Source organism: Perca fluviatilis, chromosome 21 (genome assembly GCF_010015445.1).
Source record: "Perca fluviatilis chromosome 21, GENO_Pfluv_1.0, whole genome shotgun sequence".
Taxonomy (NCBI): domain Eukaryota; kingdom Metazoa; phylum Chordata; class Actinopteri; order Perciformes; family Percidae; genus Perca; species Perca fluviatilis.
This window is the reverse complement of record NC_053132.1, coordinates 2,636,514-2,654,960: the sequence shown is the minus strand read 5'-3', so window position 1 is coordinate 2,654,960 and position 18,447 is coordinate 2,636,514. Positions and strand designations below refer to the sequence as shown.

At 40.6% G+C, this 18,447-nt stretch overlaps 1 protein-coding gene across 7 annotated transcripts in view; it reads left to right on the top strand.

The window, feature by feature from the left end:
* The window catches only part of LOC120550714 (NLR family CARD domain-containing protein 3-like), a 17,367-nt gene extending 2,843 nt beyond the window's left edge, over positions 1-14,524 (top strand). For 2 of the 7 annotated variants that reach the window (XM_039787459.1, XM_039787458.1), the window contains 11 exons: positions 2-157; positions 4,141-4,245; positions 4,830-5,011; positions 5,213-7,055; positions 8,194-8,370; positions 8,531-8,707; positions 9,496-9,672; positions 11,868-12,044; positions 12,710-12,883; positions 13,320-13,360; positions 13,621-14,524. In XM_039787459.1, the coding sequence (XP_039643393.1) occupies positions 33-157; positions 4,141-4,245; positions 4,830-5,011; positions 5,213-7,055; positions 8,194-8,370; positions 8,531-8,707; positions 9,496-9,672; positions 11,868-12,044; positions 12,710-12,883; positions 13,320-13,360; positions 13,621-13,622 (3,180 nt within the window). In that variant the 5' untranslated portion in view covers positions 2-32 and the 3' untranslated portion in view covers positions 13,623-14,524. The remainder of the gene's footprint in view (position 1; positions 158-4,140; positions 4,246-4,829; positions 5,012-5,212; positions 7,056-8,193; positions 8,371-8,530; positions 8,708-9,495; positions 9,673-11,867; positions 12,045-12,709; positions 12,884-13,319; positions 13,361-13,620) is intronic. The other 5 variants (XM_039787463.1, XM_039787461.1, XM_039787464.1 and 2 more) reach the window with 5 other exon arrangements.
* Positions 14,525-18,447: the final 3,923 nt, after the last annotated feature.

Sequence of the window (18,447 nt, the reverse complement as noted above, 5' to 3'; positions counted from 1 at the left end):
GTGTTAATAGGTTAACTCTCAGACTTGAGAAGATGCGTGAATTAGAAGAGGAGGACAGATCAGCGTCTCCAGTCTCCAGCTGTCTGTCTGTGAAGAGTGACTGGTCCAAAGACAGACCTCCAGACTTCAGTAATGAACCTAGACCCTCAGACACAAAGTAAGAGACTGTTACTAGTATAAACTGACCTGAAGATGATTCAGTTTCTAATGATAATCTATACTGTTCTTTTATAATAACAATAGCGCAGTGGAGTAATGTAAAGAAACACAATAAAGGACAGTTCAATGTTATTTAAAGTGTTGAATCATAACAGAATTTATCTCAGGACACTTTATGGTGAAAAAAAGAGGCCATTCTTGAAATTTGTTTTTTTGTGGCAGTAAAGTATATGTACTGATCAAAGCAGCATAGGGTAGTAGCAGGGGGTCGAGCAGGACTACTGTAGCCACTGCAAACACAACTTAGGTGCCACCCCAATCCAACAAAATCTGTGAGAAAGCATAAGGACACCGGTAAAGAAGCTTCAAAGTCAATAACATGCATTCATGGGACATAAATGCACAAATATGGAGAGAGAGGAGCTCCATGGGTCATAAGACTTCCCCCAGCAGTCTAGAACATATACTGTATATTAATGGACAAAGCATCTGGTTTGGCGAAGTGCTGCAAATGCGCATGTGCCTTACACCTGCATTCTGTCTGAATTCCAGCAGGGGGAGACTCCCATAGATATAAACACTAGATGTCGCCTGGCTGCTGCTGTTCATTGGAACGAATGCATCAACAGAGCCGCCTTCTTGGAACAGGAGAGTCACTCCTCTTTAATGCATCAGTGTCAATGTAGGCAAAGGGCTAACGGAAATAAAATCACCATATATTGTCAATCTCAAGCGATTTTCTAGTTTTTGTATTTCGTTCCAAAGGTCAGACATGTATTTATGATCGAGAAAATTTAAGATATTAATATAATCTACTTTGTTCAAAATGTAATGCCTAGTGCTTGTAAGCCTAGGTTTAGTAGTCACATTCTTCCACTTCATAGCTTTATATACTGCTTCCACTTAAGTAAATTTAAGATGAACTATCGAATACAAAACAAAGGGACTAATTAATTTGTTAATACAAAGAATATTTGTTATGATCGGTTCACAGATCTGAGTCCAAACAGAAACTACCCTATGGGCTGAAATATGTGCCACCAGAAACTGAATTTGAATAATTTATATTTGAATTTGAATTGCTAAACTTGAATAATTGCATTGAAAAACTGAATTTGAATCACATAATTTGAAATTGTATTGTTTAATTTGAATCATTGCATTGAAAAATTGAATCTGAATAGTATAATTTGAAATTGAATTTATTCGTTTGTAACTGAAGTCCAATACAATTTGATCTTCACTGAAAATTCAACTCTCTATATATCCTCACATTCAGTTCTCACAATTCAGATTACCAAATTCAATTTCAAGTTACTGAGACAGACATCTGGGTACTTGGAGGATGAAGGAAGAGCAATCGAGCGCAGAGCGATAGGTAGAGTTCAGATACACAGGACTCCTCTTGGCCAATCAGCACCTAAGTTTTGGAGCACAGCCTCGCCTTGACCCAGAGACTCATAGATAATATAATCTACCTGTTCACAATGTTCACAATGTAATGCCTGGTGTTAGTAGGCCTAGGTTTATTAGTCACATTCTTCCACTTAAGTAAACTTAAAATGAACTATCGCTACTTACCTTAGTCTAGCCTACTGCATGCAAAATATTGTGACTATCCATATTTGAAAATACATGTTAATTAATTTAAACATTTGAATTGCATTGGTTTACTTTGTACATCAGCAAGCCTGCAATACAATGTGATGTAAGAGTCAGTCCCCTGAGTTTATACAAGATGTTGCCACATTAAAACGCAAAATAGTAAATTATTATTTGAGTATTTTTAATCAACTCTAATATCTGATCGTTTGTCTCCTTCCTTAGAGCGTTTATATACATATTAAAGTTAGTTTTGTTTGTGATTTAAAAGTGTAGCTTTATCATCATGTGCATGTTTAACGAGACTTAAAATCATGTTTCGTCGTCCACAGTCCCGAGTCCCGCCAGACTCCCTTTAGGAAACCTCTGATTTAAACTTCAGCAGGCTGTGACAGTCCGCTCCGCTGAGTCCTGGTTCTAGTTCTCCCGGGCTTCCCTTCCCTCCAGCCGTCCCAGCAGTACGGCCCGGGCCTCCAGCAGCGTGGTGTCGGTTTTGGCTTCCAGGAAGCGGGCAGTGAGCTCCAGATCCTGCAGCCGCAAACGGACTCTGCTGCCCCGTTTTAGCTTCTCTCCGTCTGCCGGCCGCCGGCAAACGCAGTGGAACTTCCAGCCGAAATCTACATACAGGTCGTCCTGGACTACGTGGAAGATCCTGCCGATCACCACTCTGTCTTTGGCCGGTCCGATCTGGATCAGCGGGGACCGGCGCAGCAGCGAGACGAAGCGGTGTTCCTGCCCGGGGAAAGAGACGCTGCCGCCTGCCACGGAACTCTCCACCTCCCGCTGCCGCCGGAGCTCAGATTGCAGGTCCAAGGCGCCATATATATCATAAAACACATTCTCACCTGTGAACTGTTATCCCTTGCTGTTTGTTTTTTGTCATTTCTTTCGTTCCAACATCCAAAAACAGTTTGGCATCTTTAGTGCTAATCCTGCGCCACTGAACTGTATCTATCGATCTGCGCTCGATTGCTCTTCCTTCATCCTCCAAGTACCCGGATGTCTGTCTCAGTAACTTGAAATTGAATTTGCTGATCTGAATCTGAGTAGTGAGAACTGAATGTGAGGATATATAGAGAGTTCAATTTTCAGTGAAGATCAAATTTTATTGGACTTCAGTTACAAACGAATACATTCAATTTCAAATTATACTATTCAGATTCAATTTTTCAATGCAATTATTCAAGATTAGCAATTCAAATTCAAATATAAATGATTCAAATTCAGTTTCTGGTGGCACATATTTCAGCCCATACTACCCTTCTGAACTAAGAGTTTCTGCTTCAAAGTGAAGTTTAAACAGACTGAAATGTCCAGGCTCACTCCTCCACTATTTATTCATTTATTTCTGCATGTAGTTATTTATCAAACGAGACTTAAAGTCATGTTTCGTCGTCCACACTCCGAGTCCCACCAGACTCCCTTTAGGAAACCTCTGATTTAAACTTCAGCAGGCTGTGACAGTCCGCTCCACTGAGTCCTGGTTCTGGTTCTCCCGGGCTTCCCTTCTCTCCAGCGGGCCCAGCAGTTCGGCCCGGGTCACCAGCTGCGTGGTGTCGGTTTTGGCTCCCAGGAAGCGGGCACTGAGCTCCAGATCCTGCAGCCGCAGACGGACTCTGCTGCCCCGCCGTAGCTTCTCTCTGTCTGCCGGCCGCCGACAAACGCAGTGGAACATCCCGCCGAAATCGACTTACAGGTCGTCCCGGACTACGTGTAAGATCCTCCTGATCACCATTCTGTCTTTGGCCGGTCCGATCTGGATCAGCGGGGACCGGCGCAGCAGCGAGGCAAAGCTGTGTTCCTGCCCGGGGGAAGAGACGCTGCCGCCGGAGCTCAGATTGCCGGTCGAAGACGGCATATATATATATCATAAAACACATGGTCACCTGTTAAATTTTTCATTTCCTCTATCGACACCTGCGGTTGCAAAAAGAGGTGGGTTTCTGTAGAAGTCTATGAGAAAGTGACCCACTTCTCTCTCGAGTTATTACCTCAGTATACATCTTCATAATGAGTTTATGGTGCCTATCGCAAGTTTTAAGTCTTCTGCAACACAGAATGATGTTAATTTTTGGGATTATGGTCTCGTTGATTTTTAAATCGTCGATAAAGCAGGGGGTGTATAGTGTAACCAGCTCCTCCCTCACTCCTCCCTCTAGTGGTATGGTCAATAGTGTTGAATGCAGCACTAAGATCTAATAAGACAAGTACAGAGACAAGTCATTTGTCTGAAGCAGTTAGAAGGTCATTTCTAATTTTTGCCGTCTCTGTGCTGTGATGCATTCTAAATCCTGACTGAAAATCCTGAAATAAACTGTTATGTAGAAAGTTACAAATTTTGGAGATGGAATTGTAAACACAAATTTGTTGTTTCCACAGACGGAGATCAGCGTCTCCAGTCTCCAGCTGTCTGTCTGTGAAGAGTGACTGGTCCAAAGACAGACCTCCAGACTTCAGTAATGAACCTAGACCCTCAGACACAAAGTAAGAGATTGTTACTACAGTAAACTGACCTGAAGATGATTCAGTTTCTAATGTCTGATAATCTATACTGTTTTTGTATAAATACTTGAGGACTGTAGAGTACAGTGAAGAGACACAGTAGAAGACAGTTCAGTTCAGTACAATTTAGTTCAATTTTAGTTATTGGGTCCTATTTTAACAATGTAAGCGTACAGCGTGAAGCTCCTGGCGCAGGTGCATTTGCTATTTAAACGACGTGGGCGCTGGACAGGAAAATTGAACACTGCTTCTGTATTAAACTAGCAGAAACCTTGCGTCGGGCTTTGCGCTAGCTGGGTGCAAGAAAGGGCCCATAGTGTGAAATCATAACAAAAGTTATCTCAGGAAACTTTAAAGATAGAGGTAAAATAAAAAAGAAAGTTGGTTCTTGAAGTTTGTGATTTGTGGGTGTTAAAGGATATATCCTGATCTAAGATATTTCTGAGATTTGTCACAGTGGTGCTGGAGGTGGTGTCTTAATGACTTCACTCACTCACTTCACTATTGGATGTCTTGCTTGGCCTAGTGGGTTTTTCACCTGTAAAGTAATGTAATGTGTTATAAAGAATTAATCTCCACAGAGAGAAGAAAAGGACTCATGATTCTGTGGAGGAGCAGCCGTCCTGCTGTGCTTTGTGTCAGGACGTCCTGAAGGATCCAGTCTCTACCAGTTGTGGACACGGTTTCTGTAGACAGTGCATCACCTCAGACTCCTCCTGTCCCCAATGTGGAAAAAGATCCAGAACAAGTAAGAATGTCCATCTGTCTGCTTATGCCTTCATGTCTGAAGACAAGATTATTCTTGTTTTGTTGTAGGGCACAGACATGAAGAGTTTTCAAAAAAATCATGAAATTAAAAATGTTTAATTTTTTTGTGTTGTTCTAAAATAATCACCAGATTCTCAGAACCTTTTTCTTTACTCACATATTGTACTGTCTCTGTTGGCAGTTCCTGGGCTGCAGGATGTTGTAGTTGGACATAAAATCAGTCAGACGACAAGTTGTGAAGGTGTAATTGAAGGAACTTGTGAAACAGGAAGTAAAACCCTCCTCAACAAGGTCTACACTGAGATCTACATCGCAAAGGGACTGAGTGAAGAAGTTAATACCCAACATGAGGTGAGGCAGCTCGAGACAGCTTCCGAGAAGAAGATCCTCCACGACAATCCAATCAAGTGCCATGAAATCTTTAAAGCCTTACCTGACGAACAGAAACCCATCAGAGTCATTCTGATGAGCGGTGTCGCTGGCGTTGGAAAAACCTTCTCAGTTCAGAAGTTCTGTCTGGACTGGGCCGAGGGTTTGGAAAACCAAGATATCAGTCTGGTGATTCCTCTTTCCTTCAGGGAGCGGAACTTGATCAAAGATGAGCAGTACAGTCTTCTGGAGCTGCTCCGTGTTTTTCATCCATCTTTACAGAAGCTCACAGCAGAGCAGCTCACTCGCACTAAAGTTCTCTTCATCTTTGACGGCCTGGATGAAAGCAGACTTTACCTGGATTTCAACAACAATGAGGCTGTTTCTGATGTCACACAGAAGTCATCAGTCAACGTGCTGTTGACAAACCTCATCCAGGGGAAGCTGCTTCCCTCAGCTCTCGTCTGGATAACTACCCGACCTGCAGCAGCCAATCAGATCCCTCCTACATGTGTTGACAGGGTGACAGAAGTACGAGGCTTCACTGACGACCAGAAGGAGGAGTACTTCAGGAAGAGAGTCAGTGATGAAGAGCTGTCCAGCAGAATCTTCTCCCACATCAAGACATCCAGGAGCCTCCACATCATGTGTGTGATCCCAGTCTTCTGCTGGATCACTGCTACAGTTCTGGACCACATGTTGACTACAGACCAGAGAGGAGAGCTGCCCAAGACCCTGACTGACATGTACTCACACTTCCTGCTGGTTCAGACAAAGAGGAAGAAGCTCAAGTATGCTGAGGGACATGAGACGAGTCCACAGGAGCTGACGGAGGCTGACAGGGAAGTTCTTCTGAAGCTGGGGAGGCTGGCGTTTGAACAGCTGAAGAAAGGAAACATCATGTTCTACCAAGAAGACCTGGAGCGCTGTGGTCTGGATGTCACAGAGGCCTCGCTGTACTCAGGAGTTTGTTCAGAGATCTTCAAAAGAGAGAGTGTGATCTTCCAGAAAACAGTCTACTGCTTCGTTCATCTGAGTGTTCAGGAGTTTCTGTCTGCAGTCTACCTGTTCCACTGTTACACCAACAGGAACACACAGGTACTGAAGGACTTCCTGGATGTTGATGATAATGATGATCCTGAATATGATGTTGAAGAGGATGTTGATGATTGGGACAATGATCATTACCCATCCCTGGATGTCTTCCTGGAGAGAGCCATGGAGAAATCCCTCATAAGTAAAAATGGCCACCTGGACCTGTTTGTCCGCTTCCTTCATGGCCTCTCTCTGGAGTCCAACCAGAGACTCTTAGGAGACCTGCTGGGTCAGACAGACAACAGTCCAGAAATCATTCAGAGTGCCATCAACAACCTGAAGGAGATGGACAGTAATTGGTTCTGTCCTGACAGAACCATCAACCTCTTCCACTGTCTGACGGAGATGAACGACCGCTCAGTCCATCAGGAGATCCAAGAGTTCCTGAAGTCAGAGAACAGATCAGAGAAGCAACTCTCTGAGATCCACTGCTCAACTCTGGCCTACATGCTGCAGATGTCAGAGGAGGTTCTGGATGAGTTGGACCTGGAGAAGTACAACACATCAGATGAGGGACGACTGAGACTGATCCCAGCTGTGGGGAACTGCAGAAAGGCTCGGTAAGTCCAGATGTCATTAACTTTATAAAACTGTGTTGATTTGTAGTTTAGTTCCTGAAATACAAACTTTAAAAGTATCATTATTTTCAAATTGTGTTTCAATTATTTATTGCAAAAATATATCAGTTGTTTTATGTCACAGATGATCTTGAGCTGTGAGAGCAAAACATATTTATGTTTCAGGTGGTTGTGTCTCTAGCTGTCAAGTTAATGAACTCAGTTATTTAAATTATTTCTAAAACTATTACATTTTACAGGTTTTTCTTCTAATTCTATTCAACATGTAAACCTGAAACAAACACACTTTAGAGGTTGAGGTTTTCTCACAGCAGTGTTTTATCAGTAATCAGTGAAAGCAGTAAAGTTATTAACACATGAGTAGTTTCAGCAAGTTAACTTCATTATTAATCAGACATACAGGTAATACCTGACTGATTTTACCACTAGTTGAAAATGTAAGAGTTTGCTTAATGATGTGTATCATTTTCCACCAATAGCAGAGGTCTGATTATATTTTTCATGCTGATAAACATCTTTCTAATGACACTATGTTGAAAATAATGTAACTTTAGTCTGTGTTTAATTGTGTTTGTGAGCTGAATACATTTGAGATGAAGAAAAGTCTAAAAAAATATGTCATGCACATCAACACATTTAATTATAGTAATGATTACATACAGTATGTATTATTATTTTATCTTTAATATTTGTTTCATTTCTGCTCTGTTTGGAAACTGAAATTTCCTACTTATAGACATGAACCTGACAGCAGCAGGTATCCAGTAAAGAGAGCTCATCGTTTCAACTGAAACTGTTCACTGAGCTGTAAAGATGATTTCTAATCAAGATGAAATTATTCTTTGATTCATGCCACTTTGTGGAGTCACACATAGGATCAGATCACACTGAGAGACTGTGGACATTATGGAACCCTAAATGTAACTGTTACTCTCTCCCTTTGTCTGCAAGATTAAAGGAAAAACTAAGAATACAGTCTGCAGGTGAGAGAGAGAGGATTATTGTTTCATGTCAAACACTGAGAGATCAGCTGAACCACTGATGTGAAGAGCAAATGTTCATCAAAAGTGTTTCAAGTGTGCTCTTCATACCAGATTTTGTAATTCATGTGTCATGACAGATTTATTCAATGTGGACTCTCAGAGACTCACTGTGAAGTTGTGGCCTCAGCTCTGAAGGCCGACCCCTCTCATCTGATAGAGCTGGACATGACTGCCAATGACCCCCTGGAGGATTCAGGAGTGAAGCTTCTGTCTGCTGGATTGGAAAGTCCAAACTGTAGACTGGAGACTCTGAGGTCGGTTTCAAATCCTTGACTGAGGTTTCACATACTAGGTTCATAAATTTTCAGTATTTTTACAATTGAAGTAACAGAAAGTAGAGAAATCAAATTTGGTTTGACATCAGTCCTTGGATTATAAATGGATTTTTATCTACATTAATTATTCTTTATTCAGATTGAGGCAATGCGATTTGTCAGAGATCGGTTGTGCTTCTGTGGTCTCTGCTCTGAGGTCCAACCCCTCCCATCTGAGAGAGCTGGAACTGAGTAACAACAAGAACCTGAAGGATTCAGGAGTAAAGCTGCTGTGTGGTTTTCTGGAGAATCCTCACTGTATACTGGAGACTCTGAGGTCAGACACCATGTTTTACTAATGGGCTGTATTTAATATGTTGTGAAAGTTGTGGTGACATTAAACTGCTGATATTATGCTGATCCTCACTGAGTATCTTAATACTAAAATATGTTTCTCTCTCCTGTGGTTTAGTTTGACTGTAGCAGAGCGATGTTGAGCTACAGATTTAAATATAACATATATTAATAAATATCACTCTGAACCTCTTAAACAGTGGATTTATATTCTCCATCAGGTTTTTATTTTAAGAAATTAATAACCATAAAAACATATATACAATGAATATATAATCTCGGTTTCAACTGTCAGACAATACAAATATAGTCAGTATTTTTATTTTCCAACCTGTTTATGAAAACGTATGATACTGACTGAAAAGTTTAAACTGAAGATGAAGAAATATAGTAGGTTTTGTTTACATTCCCTCAAAATTCATCCTGACAAACTGGAAACTGACTTGACTCTGATCTTAAATCAGATTCTGTGGGGTTGTATTTGTGTATACTAACATGAGTTAGTATAGATGGAGCGCCTGATGGAGCTGGCAGAGTTTAAGAGGTGAAGTCACTACGTCTTTATTAAAGTAGCAGCACATTGTCATTAATATTAATGACAGCTCTTTAACTTTTTGTATTTTCATCCTGTTGGGTTCAGGTGTTTGGAGTCTCCATCTTCTAAACTTTAACATTCTAAACCTTCTTCAGCTCTGAACAGATTGTTAAACATTGAATCATTTAAAACAGGAACATTTTCTTCTAAAGTTACTTCTTTTACTCGTTATTCAGATTGTGGGGCTGCAGTTTGTCAGAGATCAGCTGTGCTTCTCTGGTCTCAGCTCTGAAGTCAAACCCCTCCCATCTCAGAGATCTGGACCTGAGTTCCAACGAGAACCTGAAGGATTCAGGAGTGAAACATCTGTGTGATTTTCTGGAGAGTTCAAACTGTAGACTGAAGACGCTGGAGTATGTTCACTGACTCTGTTACTGTTATAGATCTTGTTTTATTAACATTTGAACATAATATATGTACAAATATAACTTGCATCCACACATGTCCTTTTGTTCATATTTTCATGTTTCACAAAAGAGTTGTTTGTTAAACAAACTGTAGAAACTGTCCATTGTTACTTGGTAAAGTAAATATCAATGTTTATGTTTATAATTGTTGGTAAATGGTTTGATCTCTATACAGAAGATCCTCTGAACTAATATATGTTTTAAAATGAAAGTTTACTTTCTGAAGTAGAAACATTTCTTTCGTTTCTGTTAAATTAAGTGTTTCACAAATAATAAAATAGAAGCCTGACTCGATGATGATACACAATGGCAAAGTCAATCTGCTCATTTTAGGGAAAATCTCATTGATTAGGACATAGTAATGTTGATCTACACATTTAAAACCTGAACTCATCTGATTGGATTATAAATAGATATTTATCTATGTCATTCATTATTTATTCAGATTGAAGAAATGGGTTTTTATTTGTGTTTGGCTGAACAACATGAGTTAGTGTAAATGGAGCCACTGTTCGAGCTGGCAGAGTTGAAGAGATGAAGTCACTACATGTTTATTAAAGTAGCAGCTCGTTGTCATTAATATTAATAACAGCTGTTTTGTTATTTTAGTTTTTAACCTGCATCCTGTTGGGTTGAGGTGTTGGAAGTCTCCATGTTTTAAACATTTACATTCTGAACCTTCTTTAGCTCTGAAGCGAAGAGGATAAAAAAAAATAAAAAAAAATTATTTTATTAAAAAAAATTTTTTTTTTTTTTTTTAAAAAAAACGATATTCAGAAACTAAGCTGTTTATATGGCTAATGAAAGTGAATATTCCAGTAATATTCCTGTATACATGTAGCCATGCAAAATACGATTTTTTTCTAAGTTTTCCAGCAGTGGAGGACTTGTTGGAGCGTGTCAACACAGCGTCCCTCTTTCATTCCTTCAACCAGCTTCTAGAAAAGATATGCACATATCCAAAAAGCTGGTGTTATCCAAGTCTTTGATAATGTTTAAAATTAGCTGTGTTTCACCTTCTTATCGGGTCTGCAGCCCTGCAAACTGTTGGCTGGTTGGTTTGTGTATAGCAACCAGAGCTGACTGTAAGCCGTAAACAGGCAAGAGGCCATAACCTGGGGTAAAAAAACCCTGATTAAGACACATATTCCGAATGCGCTGTACATTTGTTCAAAGAATGTCTCTAAAACCTGAATAATACCGGAATATCCCTCGTCTTAATCTGAAAATGCTGTATTCATAAAAAGGCCTTTTTTCGGAATATCCAACCTGAAAATATGCTGTTTACGTGACCATTTTCAGAATAATAGTGGAATATTGGTGTGCATGTAAACATACTCAATGTTCTTATACTTTTTTTTAAAGATTATTAGATAATTTTCCCTTTATTAGACAGTGGATAGATATGAAGGGGGGAAAGAGATAGGGAATGACACACAGCAAAGGGAAGCAGGTTGGATTCAAACCCTGCGCTGCTGCAGGACTCAGCCAACATGGGGCGAACGCTCTTACTTGGTGAGCTAGAGGCCGCCCAGTGTTCTTATTCTTTATTCTGATTGGGTGATTGCAGTCTGTCCAAGATCAGCTGCGCTTCTCTGGCCTCAGCTGGCCAACCCCAAACAATATAACCAATATTGTACAGTTGTAGATGATTTGTGTAGTTGTGCAACTCCAGTAAGTAGGCTGTGTAGACCATTTTATTCACTTTAAACATCGGATGAAGTGATTCTTTTATTTAATACAGATGATGCTGAACTGACAACTAAACCTCCTAGCAAGCAAGCCAACTTATTTTCATTCAGATTTTGTTTATTTTATTTTAACGTTTATCAGTGGTTTAAGCTCCCAACATCTCCTTCCAGGGATTGCTGCCTGGAAGGCACTAGGATTAGGCAGTGGTTAGGGTTAAGGTTAGGGTTTGGTACCTTAAAGTCAATGGTCGCAGCGCTGCCTGGAAGATGTTGGGGGCTTAAAACACCATTGAGCATTTTTAACCTTCATCCTGTTAAAGTGTTTGGAGTCTCCATCTTCTAAACTTCTACATTCTAAACCTTCTTCAGCTCTGAACAGATTATTAAACATTGAATAATGTAAAGCAGGAACATTGTCTTCTAAAGTTATTTGTTATATTCTTTATTCAGTTTGGGGAGCTGCAGTTTGTCAAAGATCGGCTGTGCTTCTCTGGCCTCAGCTCTGAAGTCAAACCCCTCCCATCTCAGAGAGCTGGACCTGGGATACAACAAGAACCTGAAGGATTCAGGAGTGAAGCAGCTGTGTGATTTTCTGGAGAGTTCAAACTGTAGACTGGAGACTCTGAAGTAAGTTCACTGACTCTGTTACTGTTAGGGATCTTATGTTTATTAACATTTAAATATAATGTATGTACAAATATAACTTACATCCACACGTCATTTTGTTCATATTTTCATGTTTTACAAAAGAGTTGTTTGTATAATAATATTGTTTTTAAAGTGAAAGAATGAAAAAAAAATCAAAAAAATATTTTTTGGGTTTCTGTTAACTTCAAAGTAAAATAAAAGAAGCCTGACTCGATGATGATACACAATGGCAAACTCCTCATTTTAGGGAAAAGCTCATTGATTAGAGGAAATAGTAATGTTGAGCTACACATTTACAACCTGAACTCATCTGATTGGATTATAAATAGATATTTATCTATGTCATACATTCTTTATTCAGATAGAAGAACTGGGTTTTGTTATTTGTGTTTGGCTGAACAACATGAGTTAGTATAAATGGAGCCACTGTTGGAGCTGGCAGAGTTTAAGAACTGAAGTCATTACGTCTTTATTAAAGTAGCAGCTCGTTGCCATTAATATTAATGACCGCTGTTTTGTTTGTTTAGTTTTTAACCTGCGTCCTGGTGGGTTCAGGTGCTTAGTTCTTTAGCTCTGAAGCAGGATGTTCAAGCAGGAACATTGTCTAAGTTACATCATTGTTCTTGTTCTTATTCTTTATTCAGATTGAGTTCATGCACATTGTCAGAGATCAGCTGTGCTTCTCTGGCCTCAGCTCTGAAGGCCAACCCCTCCCATCTGAGAGAGCTGGTCCTGGGATACGACAAGCTTAAGGATTCAGAAGTGAAGCTGCTCTCTGATCTTGTGGAGAGTCCAAACTGTAGACTGGAGACTCTGAGGTCAGTAGGGGGTCAGACTCAGTACATGCTGGTTCAGCAGCATCGTAATAAACACAGGGAGGTTAATGTGTTCCTCACATTGGAGTTTCCCTACAGTTATACCTTCTAGCACAACAAAGGAGTGATTTTACCCATTGAATGCAGTTTCTCCTTTTCTTTAATTCTTCCTCAAACAATAAAATGCCATCTGACAAAACAAAAGCAAGCAGCATTTTACAGCCAGTAGCACTTTTGAACAGATGTGGGATTTTACAGTAGAGTGAAAAGTAGAGTTTGTTTTCATGTGATTTTTTTTGGGGGGATCTACACTAATGGCTAGTTATTTCCTCATCAGATCAGTTGGCTTGTGTCAGGACTCTGAAGTTGGCTAATTCAAAGTATAAACAGATATTTTAAACTGGATCCATAACTTTTGGGATTGTGTTCATCTCTACAGGATCAGTAACAAGTGGATCACAGCTGAGAAACACCAGAAATGTGAGTATTGAAAGAATGTCCGCCATTCATCAAACTATTGTACATTAAGATCTGATCAGCATGTCCTCGGCATACAACAGACATATTTTTCTATTGTCTTTATCTATAGAAACACTTTGTATTGGTGTTAGCAGCTTAGCAGCTCTATGGATGTAAATGTCAGTCAGTCCACGTCTTTGAATTGAATGCTTTCATTCATCTCTTTTCATCCCAATAATGGATTTTTGTCCAGGTATACTAATTTGGTAAGTCTCTTTCAGGAATGTCCTTTAAACTGTGGGACATTCGTCCAGTGAAGACCTCAGGGACTGTGAGCAAGGGAGAGCTACTCAGGAGGGGAGAGCTACTCGGCACATATAATTGAAAACTATAACTAACTACCCAGCAACTTTCCAGTCCCATAACAACTGCCCAGTATCTGACAACTCAAAGCCAACTCAAACCCAAAACAAAGCCAAGTCTAAACCAACCTGAAGCCATCTCGATCAAAACCTGTAAATACCAAAGCCAACTCGAACCCAAAAAACCCAAAGTTGAAGCTAAGTCCTAGCCAGCACGAAGCCAGTTTTCAGAGTATGTTTGCTAATTTTGGTTTACATTCAGTTAGTTTTAAAACACATTCTGAGAACTAACTCAAACTAAAACTAGCAAACACTCTGAGAACTACACTAAAATGTGCCCAACCAACATCTCTTACTTCAGGGTACAGTGCAGAGTATGAAATGCAGATGTAATATCAAATGATACCACAAGATGGCAGCGTAAATCAACTTTAAAATCACATCAGTCTGTTCCTGAAGTTACATACTGTAAACCAGACGTGGAGCTGTGGGCGGGCCTGGATGTTGCTTATTTAATGGAGCTAAAGTTTATGTTATGTACGTTGGGGTTGACCTCAGCCTCTTGTTCAGGCACTGAATATTCATTAACATGTCATTCCTTTAAATGTGCTCTGAATAGAGAGTTGTTTTTTGTTGTTTTGTTAGAGCTACGTGCTCTCTAATTGATCTGCCCTATAGGCTACAATTTTGCCTTTTTGTGAATGATATGTTCCTGGCTCGGTAGCCATAGCCTATGTTATAGGCTTATGTATTTAGCTCAGTTTTGACAGCAGATGAAATGTAAACTACAAAATAAGTAGGCTAATAAACAAATCTTTATGAATACTTGTTTCATGTGTGATGTGATGTCCCTTTAGTGGTGCTTCTGGATAGGCTACCATAATGTAATAAATTTTGGTGAAGTGGTGATCAGGCTAGGGTGACCAGATGAGAAATTTGGGACGGGGTGGGTGGGGCTAGGGGTGGATGGTGATACATGAATTTCAAAACTCTGCACCAAAACTCCTATAGAGGTTTTCCACAGGAAATGTAGACCGGGAATGAATCTAAAGGCCCGCTCTATAATTAATTCCCTTTTTCTCTTTTAAGCCCTGTGAACAGTTTTTAATGTTTCATCAGGCAACTCAAGACTTTGCTGCTTTAGTATAATTTCCTGGATTCGGAAAAAAACGGCTTTGATATCAGGACACCCTAGATTCAGGCCCACCTTGACTTAATCCAGAACCACCCATCTATCACGTTCCACAATCCGCCACTGCTGTAAACCACATCTGCATGCACTGTATTCTCCATTTGTTTTCATATTTATTCATGTGTGGGACAATTTACACCACAGACTTTTTGGAGACGCACTGAACTCCATTGAACATCTATTATAATCTATGAATATGGTTTTTATTACAGGTAAGAGGTGTTTATTTGATATTTCAACATTGGTGATCAATTTTCCAATAGAAAACAAGACAGTTGAATAACTTAGAATTTTACTGGATTACATATTTTTACTTGATGCATCAAATATAAGAAATTATTGCTGAAATAATAATAACTCAACACATTAGTAACAGTAAAACATTGTAAAAGACCTTTTTCATCTGTGAAATGTTATTCCGTAACATGTTAATAAGTTTGTCATTTATTTTGCCTGAACATCCAAAAGCAGCACAAACGTTGCACAAAATTCTGTCTTCTTCTCTAACTCTTGGATGGATGAAACGGGTCAGATGTCTGTCCTAAAATGGCGACAGCACAGACGCATTTCACAAGCCGAAGGTGGTATCTACGTATTTCTATCCAAGGCCACGTCCACACGTACCAAAACGATCTTTTTTTTACCCGTCTTCCCTGGATTTGTTTCAAGAATAGTTGCGTCCAAACGAATCCATTTGGAAATGACTCAATACACTACTTCATATGCCAGGCCTATAGGCGGCGCTGCTTCTGCTACAGAAATTCACCAAAAAACGGAGAAGAGCATAGTGTCTTCCACTTCCCATCATAACATGACTACCTAGACTAACGTTCTCTTAATACATCCGTGGACTATAATAACTTTCACCACTGCTCATTTTATAAAGGCCGCCGCAAGAAAACGTGTATTTGTTTACATTGTATAATGTGCTTTTGGATTGCTTTTTATTTTGCAATTCTGTCTGCCATCGGACATGATTGCAGCGCGCTAGATAGCAGCTAGCTAACATCGTCAGTCAAACAAACATCCATGATCCATGAATGATGTCTTTTTGATAATCTACGGTTTTCTTGCAGTAGCCTTTCTACAATAAGCCGTGGTAAAAGTTACTATAATCTGTTCAAGGAGTTGATAAACAGACAGATTAGCTAGCTAGTTGCTAAGTTGTCTACTTCCACTTTATAAACAACCATAGCAGCTAACGTTAGCTACGTCGCAGCTGTAGCGGTCAGCTACTTTAGCAATGTTTAACGTTGGCTACATAACGTTAGCAATATATCTTGTGTAGAATCCAGGACCGGCAGGGCAGAGGGAAGTGTCAAGGAGCAGAGACAAAGTATTTAAATGAAGTGAGCTGGTTTGACCACGGAGATGGGATATGCTCGCTTAGCTTCACCGCAGTCGTGTGTGACCGGCGTGTAGTGATGTGCGGATCAATACTAAAGTATCGATATTTGCGATCCCAACGTCTCCTGCTCTAGTATCGATTCTCATATAAAAAGATTGATATTTAAACTCAGTAATTTGGAGTGAGTGTTTATCTTATCATAAGTAACTTGTTGTCACCTGAAAAGTCTAATTATATCCGGTTAGGGGAAGGAACTACTTCTCCTTCCGCCGGTCAGTTGTGTGTGCACTGCGGCTCTGTGACGGAGCCGGCCGCTGCAACAGCCCTTCTTTAATTTCCCGCTACGAAGACTGCAGACTGCAGAGTGACTATGGCTGACCGCAAAAGGAGTCATGTCTGGCTGTATTTTAGCTGTAAAGACAGCAGTGATGCTGTGTGTGGACATTTTTTTATTTGTGTGTAATTTTCAACCTGTTTTACTGTACGAGTCTCTGAGATTTTCTTTATAATTAAATAATATGAGAGTAGTTTATTGCCTTGTCATTATGCAGCTATAGCCTACTTTGGAATTGGTAAGACTACAGCCTACTTTTTTTACTTTACTTTAAACTAGGCCTATTTGTCACATCACACTACAAATAAAATACGTAAAAAGTATTGGTATTGGTATCGGTATCGGCAATACCAGCCTGGGTATTACTTGGTATCGGATCAAATAGGAATTAAGTGGTATCGCACATCACTACCGCCGTGCACTAGCACTAGTGCGGTAAGAGGTCGAGGGGTGTGGCGATGACATCATCGATACGGGTCGTATCCGTATTCACCATCCATACGAAGCCAAACGAGAGCCGTTTTCGAATTTTTTCACCCTGAGACCAGGTTTCAAAAAACCTGCGTTTTCAGGCAGTGCGTATACAGGATTCATCTGCACGGTCGGCCCAAACAATGCAAAACATGTGCAAACGAAAAAAAAAAAAAAAACGTTTCCATGTGGATGGCCCCTAAAAAGGTTTATGGGCCAGCGGGAGAACCCCAATCGGCCACCAGGGGGCCCCCAATTGAGTGTTGTTTTTTCCTCTTAACATTCGCCGACTGTCCCATCTGGGCTCCCGTAGTTTCAAATGGGCCCAGCCCTCCACCCCCCCCGCGCGCGTTAGCCATGGAGATACACAAACAACATGGCAGTGACAGCGGCTAATATTAGTTATTTTCTTAATTACACGTTTCATTACTTACTTAACCGTAATATCCGCCGAAATGACTCATTGTGCTCTGTACCCGGCTCAAAGTCACCTATTCTCGGATAACTGAACCACGAACTACCGGTGACCTGACGGAGCACCACGGACCCGGTGTTGAGGAACTCTGAGGCCGGTTACACACTGCACGCGTCTCGCGAGCGTGGCGTCTCAGCTGCGTCTCAGCTGCATGGATTTTTCTGTGTCCTACACACCAGAAGCGTGTCTGACGCAGCGCTGCTCCTGCTGCGAGGTAACAGGGAGGGCTGATCTCGGGACATAGTGCCGACAGATTCAAACTCTGAAAAATGGGTAAGTGGGCTGTCTGAACAACTTAGTGTAGCTGTAAATCTGATGTTGGATCGTCACTCACGTTGTTATCGTAGCCTATCCTACTACCCTTTATATCTAGCCTACTGATTTGATTAAAGCAAGACAACGTCGGAAGTATTGACTGCAAAATATGTTACAGAATATTTCATTCTGTATGACCACCAGTGCAAAATTTGAAAATATTTTCTCTGAAATTTTTTATTACATTTATAGATGTAGATGTACATTTATATCTACATAGATGTCAAAACCTGGACTTTCAAACATCAACATGTCATTTATTAATATGCATTTGTGTCTAAATGACATATAAACATATTTTCCTGTTCTATTTTGCCTGGAAACGCTTCCAACACGCTCGCGTCTCGCGTGAAAAACAGGCGTCGGTTCTATTTCTAGCGGGCACGCGTCTCAGGCGCGGCTCGAGACGTGCGTCTCACGCCGGCAGTGTGTAAGCTCTAACGGTACAGATCCACTTTTGCGACACGACTGTCGGGTGGTGTCGCGACGTCATATAGCCGTGGTTGATGCTCCACGCCCCTAACCAGCAGCTGATTGGACGAACGCGTGACGTGGGTGTGGCTACTCGAGAATTTCAACAGAGTGTCATGGCGGCTCGTTGAGAATACGAT